This window comes from Aotus nancymaae, unplaced genomic scaffold (assembly GCF_030222135.1).
Source record: "Aotus nancymaae isolate 86718 unplaced genomic scaffold, 86718_ANA_hifiasm-v0.15.2.pri h1tg000210l, whole genome shotgun sequence".
Taxonomy (NCBI): Eukaryota; Metazoa; Chordata; class Mammalia; order Primates; family Aotidae; genus Aotus; species Aotus nancymaae.
In genome coordinates, this window is record NW_026988625.1 from 816,660 (window position 1) to 830,226 (window position 13,567).

At 39.6% G+C, this 13,567-nt stretch overlaps 1 protein-coding gene and 1 long non-coding RNA gene across 3 annotated transcripts in view; both read right to left on the reverse strand.

Annotated features, from left to right (window-relative positions):
• MAPK1 (mitogen-activated protein kinase 1) overlaps nt 1-13,567 on the reverse strand; it is a 98,787-nt gene that overhangs the window by 42,622 nt on the left and 42,598 nt on the right. For both annotated transcript variants that reach the window (XM_012466482.3, XM_064371890.1), the window contains exons 2-3: nt 6,907-7,089; nt 4,772-4,961 (exon numbers count right to left, since the gene is read on the reverse strand). In XM_012466482.3, the coding sequence (XP_012321905.1) occupies nt 4,772-4,961; nt 6,907-7,089 (373 nt within the window). The remainder of the gene's footprint in view (nt 1-4,771; nt 4,962-6,906; nt 7,090-13,567) is intronic.
• LOC135273042 (uncharacterized) lies at nt 135-4,765 on the reverse strand. The gene is made up of 2 exons (XR_010340934.1): nt 4,565-4,765; nt 135-3,403 (listed from the first exon to the last, which is right to left on the reverse strand). It is a non-coding gene; the product is annotated as an uncharacterized LOC135273042 (long non-coding RNA).

A 13,567-nucleotide genomic window follows, 5' to 3' on the forward strand; every position in this document is an offset into this window, starting at 1 on the left:
GTTTTCAAAACAATGCCTGAATTATACCATAGCCAACAACTCATGTATGTATGAGTGTGAACTCTGGTGAGTAGGTGAACAGAATGGCCTTAAAGACAAGTCCATAACCTTGGAAGAGCCAACAGAGAAAGTAGTCTGGTTCTGTTTGTTTTATTCTTAAGGATGAATACATTCAAGCAAAAATAAGAGCCAATACTTCCCAGAAATATTATATGCTTAAAATATTAAGAATGTCTCTCCGAAAACAAAAGCAATCTGACGTAACAGGGCTGTGATAATGAAAAACAAAGAAACAAAAAAAACAAACGAAGAGATATTTACTGCAAAATCTTCAAGAAAATCATTAAGTGCCAAAGAAGTAGTACAGCCATCCTAAATGTAGCTTGATTCCTTTTGTGGCTACTTGGCTCTTAGTTGCACACATCCAGGGGAAAGGAGATGGTTCCAGTCCATGTGGAAAGAACATAAACCTGTATCAGAGGACCCTAACAAGTGACAAGAGTCCAACCCACACAATATCTGATGAAGGAAGATGCCCTCTACAACATTTCACTGGACATTGGCCACTGTGTTCACCCACCATGACAAAATCCACTGCTTTTTATAGATAGTTCTAGAAGGTTCTCCAGGATCTACTTGCAACCAACCTTTCCAGCTTAGTGTTGGTGACTCCCTGTTACTCATCCAATGCTGCAGCCACAGGGAGGAAGACTCAGTGTTTTCGGTAGTAGTCCCTCCCTTCTTATTTTATTTCTGTTCCCTCTGCCTATGATACCCTATCTCCAATATAGTCGCTAGCCTCCCACAGGAAAGGCTACCCATCCTCGAGGGCCAGCATAGATACCACCTTCTTCCTGCTGCCTCCCAGCCCCAGCCAGAGCTAACCTACCTCCCTCCTTTGCACTTATACACCATCTTTTTCTCCATCTCAGTTACAAAACAATTCATTATAATCACCTACTGTCTACCAGATTTCTGATCTATCAGTTTTCAGATTTCAAGGGCGGACCCTCATCTCTCTTGTCTGGTATCTCACAGTGCTTCTCACAGGAATGTCTGTAGAACTGAAATCTAAGAAATGATTATTGCTATAAATTTACATGTACTTAAGCAGCTTTATTAAGCTATAATTCACATATCATACAACTCGCTCATTTAAAATGTACAACTCAATGGTTTTAGTATTATAATCATGGACTTATACAAATATTACCACCATCTAATTTGAAAATATTTTTATAACCTCAAAAAGAAAATCTAGAGTGAGTTAGTATTCCTTCCTTCATTATTCCCCCAACCTTCCCCCTCCTCCAGCCCCAGGCAATCGCTAATCCACTCTATGGATTTGCCTGCTCTAGACATTACAAGTAAAGAGAATCATACAGTATGTGTCTTTTGTGGCTACCTTCCTTCACAGACATAATGTTTGCAAGATTCACCCATGTTGTAGCATTATCAGTACTTCACTCCTTTCTCTTCCGCCGTGTGGATTCACCACCTTTTATTTATTCATCATCAGCTGGACATTTGGATTGCCTCTAATTCTTGGCTATAGTGAATACCGCTATGAACACTGCATTCAAGTTTTTGTGTAGATGCATGTTTTCATTTTCACTAAGGAGTGGAATAATTCCACACTTATCTGACTTTTTAATTACAGCCATCCTAGTTAGCATAAAGTTATTTCAATGTAATTTTGATTTGCATTTTTTTTATGTGCTTATTGGTCATTTGTATATCTTCTTTAGAGAAATGTCCATTCAGATCCTTTATCCATTTTTTAAACTAGGCTATTTATCTTTTCATTATTGAGTTATAAGAGTTCTTCATATATCCTAGTTTTAAGTCCCTTATCAGATGTATGATTTGCAAATATCTTCTCTCATTCTGTGGCTTGCCTTTTCACTTTTCTGGTTTGCTTTGCAGCACAAGTTTCTAATTTTGATGAAATCCAGTTACTTTTTTTCTTTTGCTGCTTGTGCTTTGGTGTCATGTCTAAGAGGCTTTGCTTAACATAATATTGCAAAGACTTACTTCTGTGTTTCCTGACAGTATTAAAGTTTTAGCTTTTTTTTTTTTAGAGACAGAGTCTTACTCTGTCACCCAGGTTGGAGTACAGTAGCACGATCTCGGCTCACTGCAACCTCTGCCTCCCAAGTTCAAGAGATTCTCCTGCCTCAGTCTCCTGAGTAGCTGGGACTACAGGCACGTACCACCATGCCTGGCTAATTTTTTGTATTTTTAGTAGAGACTAGGTTTCACCATGTTAGCCAGGATGGTCGTTATCTCCTGACCTCATGATCCACCCACCTCGGCCTCCCAAAGTTACAGGTGTGAGCCACTGTGCCCGGCCCAAAGTTTTAGCTTTTAAATTGTGTTCTTCAATCCATTTTGAGGTTTTTTTTCCTTCTGAGACGGGGTCTCACTCTGTCACCCCAGTTGGAGTGCAGTGTGTGATCTCTGCTCACTGCAACTTCCACCTTCCAGGTTCAAGCAGTCCTCCCACTCAGCCTCCTGAGTAGCTGGGACCACAGGCACGTGCCACCACGCCAGATAATTTTTTTTTGTATTTTTAGTAGAGATGGGGTTTTTCGACCTCTGTTCCCAGGCTGGTCTTGAACTCCGGAGCTTAGACAATCTACCTGCCTTGGCCTCCCAAAGTGCTGTGATTACAGGCGTGAATTAATTGAGTTAATTTTTTTCATCTTTTTGTATGTGGCTATTCAGTTGTCCCAGATTCATTTGTTGAAAAGACTATTCTTTCCCCAATAAATGGTCCTGGCATCCTTGTCAAAAATCAGTTTACCAGAGACATATGAGTTTATTTACTGACTCTCATTTCTATTCCACTGAGCTACATGTCTGTTCTTATGCCAGTAGCACACTGTCTTATTACTGTGTTTTGTAGTAAATTTTGAAATCAGAAAGTGTTATCAGTAGTCCATATGAATTTCCATATGAATTTTAGGATCAGCCTTTCAATTTCAGCAGAAAAAAACAGCTGGGGCTTTGAGAGGGATTGTACTAAATTTGCAGATCAATTTTGGGAACACTGCCATCTTAATAGTATCAAGTCTTATGATCCATGGACATGGGATGTCTTCCTATTTATTTAGGTTTTCTTGAATTCCTGGGTATTTTTGTGGACTGAATTCACATCACTCCATCATATCTAAGACATCCATAAATTTCCCTCCTTGCTTACCTATGACACCTATTAAAATAGAAATATCTAAATGCTGCATATTTTCAGGAGAACTCGGAGGACTGTAAAGGATTTGGGGTTTAGCTGGAATACTTTTTTTTTTGTTGAGACAGAGTCTCACTCTGTCACCCAGGCTGGAGTGCAATGGCAACATCTCGGCTCACTGCAACCTCCACTTCCCAGGTTCAAGCAATTCTCCTGCCTCAGCCTCCTGAGTAGCTGGGATTACAGGTGCGTGCCACCCCGCCCGGCTAAATTTTTTTTTGTATTTTTAGTAGAGATGGGGTTTCAACATCTTGGCCAGGCTGGTCTTGAACTCCTGACCTTGTGATCCACCCGCCTCAGCCTCCCAAAGTCCAGGGATTAGAGGCGTGAGCCACCGCGCCCGGCCTGGAATACCTTCTTAGGTATTAAAGTCAGTGAGGTTAAGTTTTCTGCTGCTTTCTATCTTTTGGATCAAATTTATTTAAGAAAAATGTTACTAACAAAACAGATGATTTTTAAAACTAACACAAAATGTACATGATCCTGTTTACCTATATAAAATATAAAAGTACACATGTATGTAAGAGAAAATACACCTTTTTTTTTTTTTTGGTGAGACGGAGTCTCACTTTGTCACCCAGGTTGGCGTGCAGTGGTGTGATCTCAGTTCACTGCAACCTCCGCCTCCTGGGTTCAAGCAATTCTCCTTCCCCAGCCTCCCATGTAGCTGAGATTACAGGTGCGTACCTCCATGCCCGGCTAATTTTTGTAATTTTAGTAGAGATGGGGTTTGGCCATGTTGGCCAGGGTGGTCTCAAACACCTGACCTCAGGTGACCCATCCACCTTGGTCTCCAAAAGTGCTAGGATTACAGGCGTGTAAGCCACCACATCTGGCCACCAATTTTTTATAGTAGTTAGTTATCTCAGCCTGGTGCAGCTGCCCAGCCTGGTGCAGCTGCCCACCTATGTAATCACAGAACTTTGGGAGGCTGAGAAAGGAAGACTGCTTGAGGCCAGGAGTTCCAGACCAGCCTGGGAAGAATACTAACATGCTGTTTTTAAACAAAAAAAGAAAAGAAAAGAAATCTCTGGGGATAAAGGCGCAATGTGATAAAGAAGAAGAAGACTACCATCTTTACTAGCCTTTTTGCCATAAAAATGTTTTTGGGCTGGGTGAGGTGGCTCAAGCCTGTAATCCCAGCACATTGGGAGGCTGAGGCAGGTAGATCACCTGAGGTCAGGAGTTTGAGACCAGCATGGCCAACATGGTGAAATCCTGTCTCTACTAAAAAGGCAAAAATTAGCCAGGCATGGTGGCACGCACCTGTAATTCCAGTTACTCAGTAGGCTGAGGCAGGAGAAATATTTGAACCTGGAAGGCAGAGATCACAGTGAGTTTCAGATCGCACCACTGCACTCCAGCCTGGTTAACATAGTGAGACTCCATCTCAAAAAAAAAAAAAAAAGTTTTTGGGTATTTCTGGTGTAATTTTAAATATGAATAATGGCAAATATAACTATGCTTCAGTGAAAGAGTTTTTCAATATATATCACCCTAATAGTAAATAACCTGGCTGACCTTGAGATCACAGGTGGTGTTGAGCAGCAGATTGGAAGGTTTGAGGTCACGGTGCAGAACATTAGCTGAATGGATATATTTTAACCCTCTGAGGATCTGGTAAAGAAAATAGCAGATATGGTCATTGCTGAGGTGTTGTGTCTTCAAGAGCTTGTAAAGATCTGTTTCCATGAGGTCCTGTACTATATATCTGTTTGTACAGGTTAAGGTAAAACACCAATTAGCTGGTCACATTTATCAAAGCATTGAAAACAAAAATGAACCCTCTCTTGACTCTCTTCCCAAACAGTCCATTATTACACCGCGAGGCCCTTAAGGTAAAGAAGAAACTGAGGAAAACTTGGTTTCCTTACTGGAAGGAATTTGAAGTCCTTAACTCTGTTTAGGTCCTGTGAGATGGCAGGCAGTATAGCATATCTGACTGACACAGCTATGGGCCTAGACTGAGATCCAAAACTGGATGTTACAGAAATACTGGCCAATCTTGAAGTCTCCAACTCTTTGTTCTCTAAATTGTCCAAAATCAGTGAAACCCCTCCAAGTTTGTTGGAAACACTGGTGCCCTCTAAGTAGCACATATTCCCTCCTGTTTGGTTCAGTAACCTGTAATGTTACTATTCTTTTCCTTCTTGTTCCTCCCCTCCTCTCCCAAGCTCCTCAAAAGCCAATCATAAAACTTCCAGAAATACAGGTCAAGAAACTTATTCTTACTAGTAAATCCAACCCTAAGACTATTATCTTGACTCTTCCATTACTGTTAAGATCCTAAATAGTGGGGTGTGGTGGCTCGCACCTGTAACCCAAGCACTTTGGGAGGCCAAGGCAGGTGGATCACCTGAGGTCAGGAGTTCGAGACCAGACTGGCCAACATAGTGAAACCCCATCTCTACTAAAAATACAAAAAATGTAGCCTGGCATGGTGGCAGGCACCTGTAATCACAGCTACTCAGGAGGCTGAGGAAGGAGAAGAACTTGTACCCAGGAGGCGGAGGCTGCAGTGAGCAGAGACTGCCCTATTGCACTCCAGCTTGGGCAACAAGAGTGAAACTCTGTCTCAGGGAAAAAAAAAAAAAAAAAAAAAAATCCTAAATAAACAGGACTATGGGCAAGTTGCACTAAGAAAGCGTTTGTGCTAGTTTTGCTCCTCTTACTTTCTTGCCTGGTCATGTATCCAACCACCTAAAACTTTAGATATGGCTACTTTCTTTCTTATAGAAATTAAATTATTAAAGCCTTTAGCCTTTAACGTCATCATATTATTTCATTAGCAGTGTTTCTGCATTTCTTTTATTCACTTCTGTGCAAATACAAATCTCTGTCTCCTAAAGATTTATGCTAGATGCGGCACAGCAAGGGATTCAAACGAAACATGATTTAAAAATCTGTCATCTGAAAGAGGCTTATTTTCATAGCAAAAAGTAAAGTAGGACCAACAGGTGGTAGTGGCAGGAGGCATTTCATTTCAAATATCACTACAACTTACTAAGAGAGCAATTTAAAAATGGAAAGGGCTGCCTAGAGACAGTGTGAGCTGCCACGCCCTGGAGGGGCGGAATACAAATTGGGTAAGCTGGTAGGAGTGTTGTACTAGCCTAACCCTCTCCATTCTGGCAGATCCTCTTCTTATATATACTTTACCTCTCTATCTTTCAAATGGAGCCTTTACCCAGGCAGCACCCTTTAGACCTGCTCAGTCTACATTTCTAAACGTTGGTCATAGCTAATGACATAATTTCAGAGCTCGGTTGAACTTAAAGATCATGACTATCAGTTCCTTCATTTTAAAGGTGGGGAAACTGAGACCTAAAAGAGTTGGTGACCTTACTCTAAGATCAGGACAGTCCCGATTTCACCAGGTAGACAGCCACAGCACCCTCTTTCTTAGTCTACTAATGATCTTCCCTTTTCCTTTTCATCATCACAATAAACCATCCCTTAGATAGAAAAAAAAAGGCTGGAAATGGAGTTAACCAAGATTTTCCATAACTAGACTTTGGGAGTAAATGGCAAGCAGATCACGACTTTTCCTTTAACATGTTTAATGCACTTTTCCTTTAAGTTCAGGAAATTTCAAATTCTATTTACTCAACAAGGTTACCAAGCAGTGGAATTGGCTAGCTGCCCAAAAAGGATACACATCTTTCATTTGCTCGATGGTCGGTGCTCGAATAATGTCATTGATTCCAATGATGTTCTCATGTCTGAAGCGCAGTAAGATTTTTATCTCCCTCAGGGTTCTCTGGCAGTAGGTCTGGTGCTCAAAGGGGCTGATTTTCTTGATAGCTACTCGAACTTTGTTGACATTATCATAAGCAGAGCTTAAAAAAGAGAGACAGATGGCATTAAAAACAGCCCTCAGAATATTTGCAGAAAAAATGCAAATTGGTAAAGTATTAGATTTTTAACACTCCGTGTAAATACCTGTTTCATACCCATGAAGGTAGCATGTATATTATCACAAAAAAGACCTCAAGTTAGGGAGTATGAATACAACTGACATGAGATAGCACCTAGTGACTCTCAAAATTAACAGCCCTGTTAACTGTGTGGATGCCTATTTTCATAACCCAGAAATACACACAAAAAAGCATTTTCTCATTGTCTTAGCAACTGCATTCTGGTGAGAGTAATCACTTCTGCCTCCAAAACAACTTCCTACTGTGTATCAAATTTCTCTGACACAGAAGAAACATTCAAATAACCTACAACCATACATCTTTATCCTTACCAAAAATGGACCAAGAGAACGCTTTGATTACTTGTATTAACTTTGTTTATCTCACTTGTAAAATGACATGATCATTTTTTCCCCCAAGAAACTGAATCAAGATGTTTGGGTAGTTTTGGTCAGGCGTGGTGGCTCATGTCTATAATCCCAGCACTTCGGGAGGCCGAGGCAGGAGCATCCCAAGGTCAAGAGATTGAGACCATCCTGGCCAACCTGGTGAAACCCTGTCTCTATTAAAAATTCAAAAATTAGCTGGGTATGGTGGCACGCGCCTGTAGTCCCAGCTCTCGGGAGGCTGAGGCAGGAGAACAGCTTGAACCCAGGAGGTGGAGTTTGCAGTGAGCCAAGACTGCACCACTGCACTCCAGCCTGGCGACAGAGTGAGACTCCATCTCAAAAAACAACAAACAAACAAACAAACAAAAAAGTTTGGGTAGTTTTATAACAAAACCTAGAAAGTATTCTTCAAAAAACACATTTGTAGCAATAACATGCAGCCCAGTTCTTTCCAAGTTGTCCTTAATGTCTGATATACCAGAATTCTAAGCAAGAGCAATAATAAAAATTATACCTTCAATTTTATGAATTTGAATCTTCAGTATTTCTGTTATCTTTATGATAAACATTCTATTAAAATTTGTGTATAAGAAGTTTTCATATTAATAAATGTCAACATTTAGCCCACTGACCAAAGCAATAAAATAATACTGACAGGCAATAAGACAACATTTCTTATTTCCTTAGGGTAAAGGCTAGAAAACAGTAAAATAACCTTATTCTAAAGCTTATGCTTCTAAGGCTGGGTGCAGTGGCTCACGCCTGCAATCCCAGCACTTTGGAGGCTTAGGTGGGCAGATAACTTGAGGACAGGAATTTTGAGACCAGCCTGGACAACATGGTGAAACCCTGCCTCTACTAAAAGTACAAAAAAATTAGCCGAATGTGTAATTCCAGCTACTCGGGAGGCTGAGGCACAACAATCGCTTGAATCTGGGAGGTGGAGGTGGCAGTGAGCCAAGATCACACCACCGCATTCCAGCCTGAGTGAGACTCTGTCTCCAAATTAAATAAATAAAAAATAATGTTTATGCTTCTATAATAATATTTATCGGTCTACTTATCCAAAAAATTACTGATTTATTTGTCTGATTCTATGACAAGATAAGGCTCTGGAGGAGAACTCTGTCTTACTCGGATCCAATTATCCTAAAACACCATTAACGTGCAGCACACAGGTGGTCCAAAATGCTTTGAAATGAAATATATTTTTTAAATAAAAGAATCACTACTCAAATCTTATTTTGCTTTGGTTTGCTGCATGAGGCCTTAAGCCAGTGATTTTCAGTTAGACAGGCAAAAGCATATTATAATAATTTAACAAAATATATTTAAAAGCATATATAATAAGCAAAATTATTTCATATTGAGAATATTTTTAGAAATAAAAATTCTATTTCGGTAATTCAAATCATAGAACATGATTATGTCCAATAACAGCATAAATTAGTTACAAATACTGGTTACAAAATACTGGTTTAAACCCAACATTACAATTTTCTAGTGTTAATATTATAAATTTCTAGTGTTAACAGTCAAATGTGGCCATAATTTCTTCTGCAAAATTATAATTCAACAAAATTTTTGGAGAGAGGAGCTTATGGTCAGTGTGCCCCACTACTGTGTCAACACTCAGTGACAAATAACTAACTGCCTCCTTTTAAGTGAGAAAACATGAGATCATTCTCATCTGGTCCCACTTAAAAAAAAGGTGTGATCCTGTCCACGGAGTCTGTTCTGTTCCTTCTGCTCCACTTAACGATTCTGCTGCCTTTTTGGTTTACATAGTCTGTCTTTCATAGAACTGATGACAAAGAGAGTTTCACTCTTCCGTAACAATTCTATACTTGCTAGTTTCTCCTTGGATTTCTCGGTTTTATTTTATATATTTTAATGTTGATACTTGGCAAGTAAGGCATACCACGAACTTTCAGGTGTCTCTGAATAGTTTATGCTTTAAAATCACTTTGACATTATCAACTATATCTTGTTTTACTCAATCCCTTTCGTCCCTAACTACCACCACACTGCAGCTTTTTGCTACAAGTGTGTTGCTTATCACAGGAATCCAAAGATGGTTCATTAAAAAGGAACATTAAAAAAGAAGACATAATGTTGAATAAACATATTTCAAAAGAAGACACATACAAAGACGCTGATCATCATGAATCATTAGAGAAATGCAAATCAAAACCACAATAAGCTATCCCCACACATCAATTATGACTGCCACTATTAAAAACAAACGAACAGAAAACAGTAAGTGTTGGTAAGGATGTAGAGAAATTCAAACCCTAGTGCTCTACTATGTATAATGGTGTAACTACTTTGAAGTTCCTCAAAAAATTAAAAATAGAATTCTCAAATGGTCCAGCAATCCCACTTCTGTGCATATATGCAAAACAATTCAAAGCAGAATCTCTAAGAGTTATTAGCAGATTCATGTTCATTACAGCATTATGCACAATACCCAAGATGTGGAAGCAACCCAAATGTCCACTGTAGAGGAACAGGTAAGAGTGGAATATTATTCAGCCTTTTCTTTTCCTTTTTGAGACAGAGTTTCACTCTTCTCACCCAGGCTGGAGTGCAATGGGGCGATTTCAGCTCACTGCAACCTCCACCTCCTGGGTTCAAGTGATTCTCCTGCCTCAGCCTTCCAAGTAGTTGGGATTACAGGCCTAAGCCACCATGCCCGGCTAATTTTTGTATTTTCAGTACAGATGGGGTTTCACCACATTGGCCATGCTGGTCTTGAACTAACCTCAGGTTATCCACCCGCCTTGGCCTCCCAAAGTGCTGGGATTACAGGTGTGAACACCATGCCCAGCCTATTCAGCCTTTGAAAAAACAAGGAAATTCAGTGGGTGCAGTGGTTCATGCCTTCCCAGCACTTTGGGAGGCTGAGGTGGGCAGATCAGGAGGTCAGGAGTTGGAGACCATCCTGGCCAACATAGTGAAACCCTGTCTCTACTAAAAATACAAAAAATTAGCCGAACGTTGTGGCAGGCGCCTATAATCCCAACTACTCAGGAGGCTGAGGCAGGAAAATCACTTGAACCCGGGAGTCGGAGGTTATAGTGAGCTGAGAGCGCACCACTGCACTCCAGCCTGGCCTACAGTGTGAGACTCCGTCTCAAAACAAAACAAAACACAAGAAAATTCAATTCAACATCCAAAAACCAAGCCTGGCTAATTCTTTTAATTTAAAAACTTTTTTTGGTAAGATGGGGTCTCACTATGTTATCAAGGCTGGTCTCAAACTTCTGGCCTTAAGTGATCCTCCCACCTCAGCCTCCCAAAGTGTTGGGATTATAGGCGTGAGCCATTGTGCCAGGCATGAATTAATATTCTTAAAATGTCCAGACGACTCAAAGTGGCCTGCAGATTCAGTGCAATCCCTATCAAAGTTCCAATGGCATTTTTCACAGAAACAGAAAAGCAACCCTTAAATTCATATATGAAACGACAAAAGACTCCATATAGCCAAAGCAATCTTGAGCAAGAACAAAGGTGGAGGCATCACATCACCTGATTTCAAAATACACTATAAAGTTATAGCAACCAAAACAGCATGACACTGTGGGGATAGGATGGAATGTGCAGATGATTTGTTAGAGTATAAACTTTCAGTTAACCAGGATGAGTAAGTTCTAGAGATCTATCCTATAGCATGGGGACTATAGTTAATAATAATGTATTACATACTTGCCAATTGCTAAAAGATTAGATCTTAAACATTCTAACCGCAAAAAAGATAAGTATGTGAGATAATGGATATGTTAATTAGCTTGATTTACTCATTTCACAATATACATATATCAAAACATCATGTTGTACACCACAAATACATACTAATTTTTTTTCCAGCACCTCCACCTCAGCCTCATATACTAATTTGTATTTGTCAATTATACGTTAATAAAGCTGAGTAGGGGCAGGTAATCAGCATGGTACTGGCATAAAATTAGACAAATAGACCAAAATACAGAGCCCAAACATAAAGGATAGTCTGTTCAATAAATGGTGCTGGGAAAATTGGATATCTACATGCAAAAGAATAAAACTCGTGGTTATTTCACAACTTTATAAAAAAAATCAAACCAAGACAGATTAAAGACAAAAAGTGTAAAATCTGAAATCATAAAACTACTAGAAGAAAATATGGGGGAAAGCTTCTTGACATTGGTCTGGGCAATTATTTTTTGGTTATGACCCCCAAAGCACAGGCAACAAAAGCAAAAACAGACAAATTGAATTACATCAAACTAAAAAGCTTCTGTACAGCAAAAAAAGCAATCAACATAGTGAAGGGACAACCTACAGAATAGGAGAAAATATTTACAAACCACATATCTGATAAGGGGCTAATATTTAAAATATAAAAGAAACTCAAAACAATTCAATTGCAAGAAACAAACAAAATATTTAAAAATGGGCAAAGGCCAGGTGCAGTGGCACCTGCCTATAGTCCTAGCTATTAAGGAGGCTGAGGTAGGAAGATTGTTTGAGACCAAGAGTTCAAGACTAGCCTGGGTAACAAAGAGAGACCCTGTCTCAAAATGGAAAAAAAAGAAGGTAGGGATGGTGGGGAGAAGCGGCAAAGAACCTGAATAGCCATTTCTCAAAAGAAGGCATACAAATGGCCAACAGGTATATGAAAAATATGCTCAAAATCATTAATCAGAAAAATGCTAATCAAAACCAAAATGAGGTATCACCTCACAGCTATTAGAATGGTCATTATTATTGGCTGGGCATGGTGGCTCATGCCTGTAATCCCAGCACTTTGGGAGGCCAAGGCAGGCGGATCACCTGTGAGACCAACCTGAACAACATGGTGAAACCTTGTCTCTTTTAAAAATATAAAAGATAGCCAGGCATGGTGGCGGGTACCTATAATCCCAGCTACTCAGGAGGCTGAGTCAACCCAAGAGGCGGAGATTGTAGTGAGCCAAGATTGCGCCACTGTGCTCCAGCCTAGGCGACAAGAGCGAAACACTGTCTCCAAAAAAAAAAAAACCAGAAATATATCTTAAATGTTCTTGCCCCAACACCACCACACACATAAATGTAACTATGTGAAGTGATGGATATCTTAATTAGCTTTACGGTGGGGATCATTTCGTGTGGTATACATTTATCGAAACATCACATTGTACACAATAAATATATACAACTTTTGTTTGTCAATTATGCCCCAATAAAAGTGGGGGGAAAAAACCAAAAAAGTCATTCTATCACATGCTTTAACATGGATGAAACTTGAGGACATTATATCAACAGAAATAAGCCAGTCACAAAAATACTATATGATTTCACTTTTATAAGGTATCTAATATTAACAAACTCATACAATCAGAAAGGAGAATGGTGGTTACAAAGGGCTGAGGAGAGGAAGAAACTGGGAGATGTGTTCAAGGAGTACAGATTTTCAATTTTCCAAGATGAAAGAGTTCTATATCTGTTGCACAACAATGTGAATATATTTAAAACTACTGAGCCTACTTAAAAATGGTTAAGATGGCAAATTTTATGTTTTTTACTACAATTAACCAAAACTTTTTTTTTTTTTTTTTTGGTAATGAGATGAAGTCTCACTATGCTGCCCAGTCTGGTCCTGAACTCCCAAGCTCACTGCCTCAGGCTTCTCAGTAGTTGGGATTACAGGCACATGCCATGGCACCCAGTTAAAAAAAAAAAAAAAAATTAAGGGGGAATGAGACATGTTAAAGAGAGAAAAAATTAAATATTTCTTTCTTTTTTTTTTTTTTTGAGATGAGCTCTCTCTGTCACCCATGCTAGAATGCAGTGGCACAATCACGGCTCACCGCAGCCCCAGCCTCTAGAGTAGCAGGGATTCACAAGCGAGTACCACCACACCTGGCTAATTAAAAAACTTTTTTTTTGTAGAGATAGGGATCTACAATGTTTTCCAGGCTGGTCTCAAACTCCTGAACCCAAGTGATCCTCTTGCCTTGGCCTCTCCAAGTGCTAGGATTATAGGCACG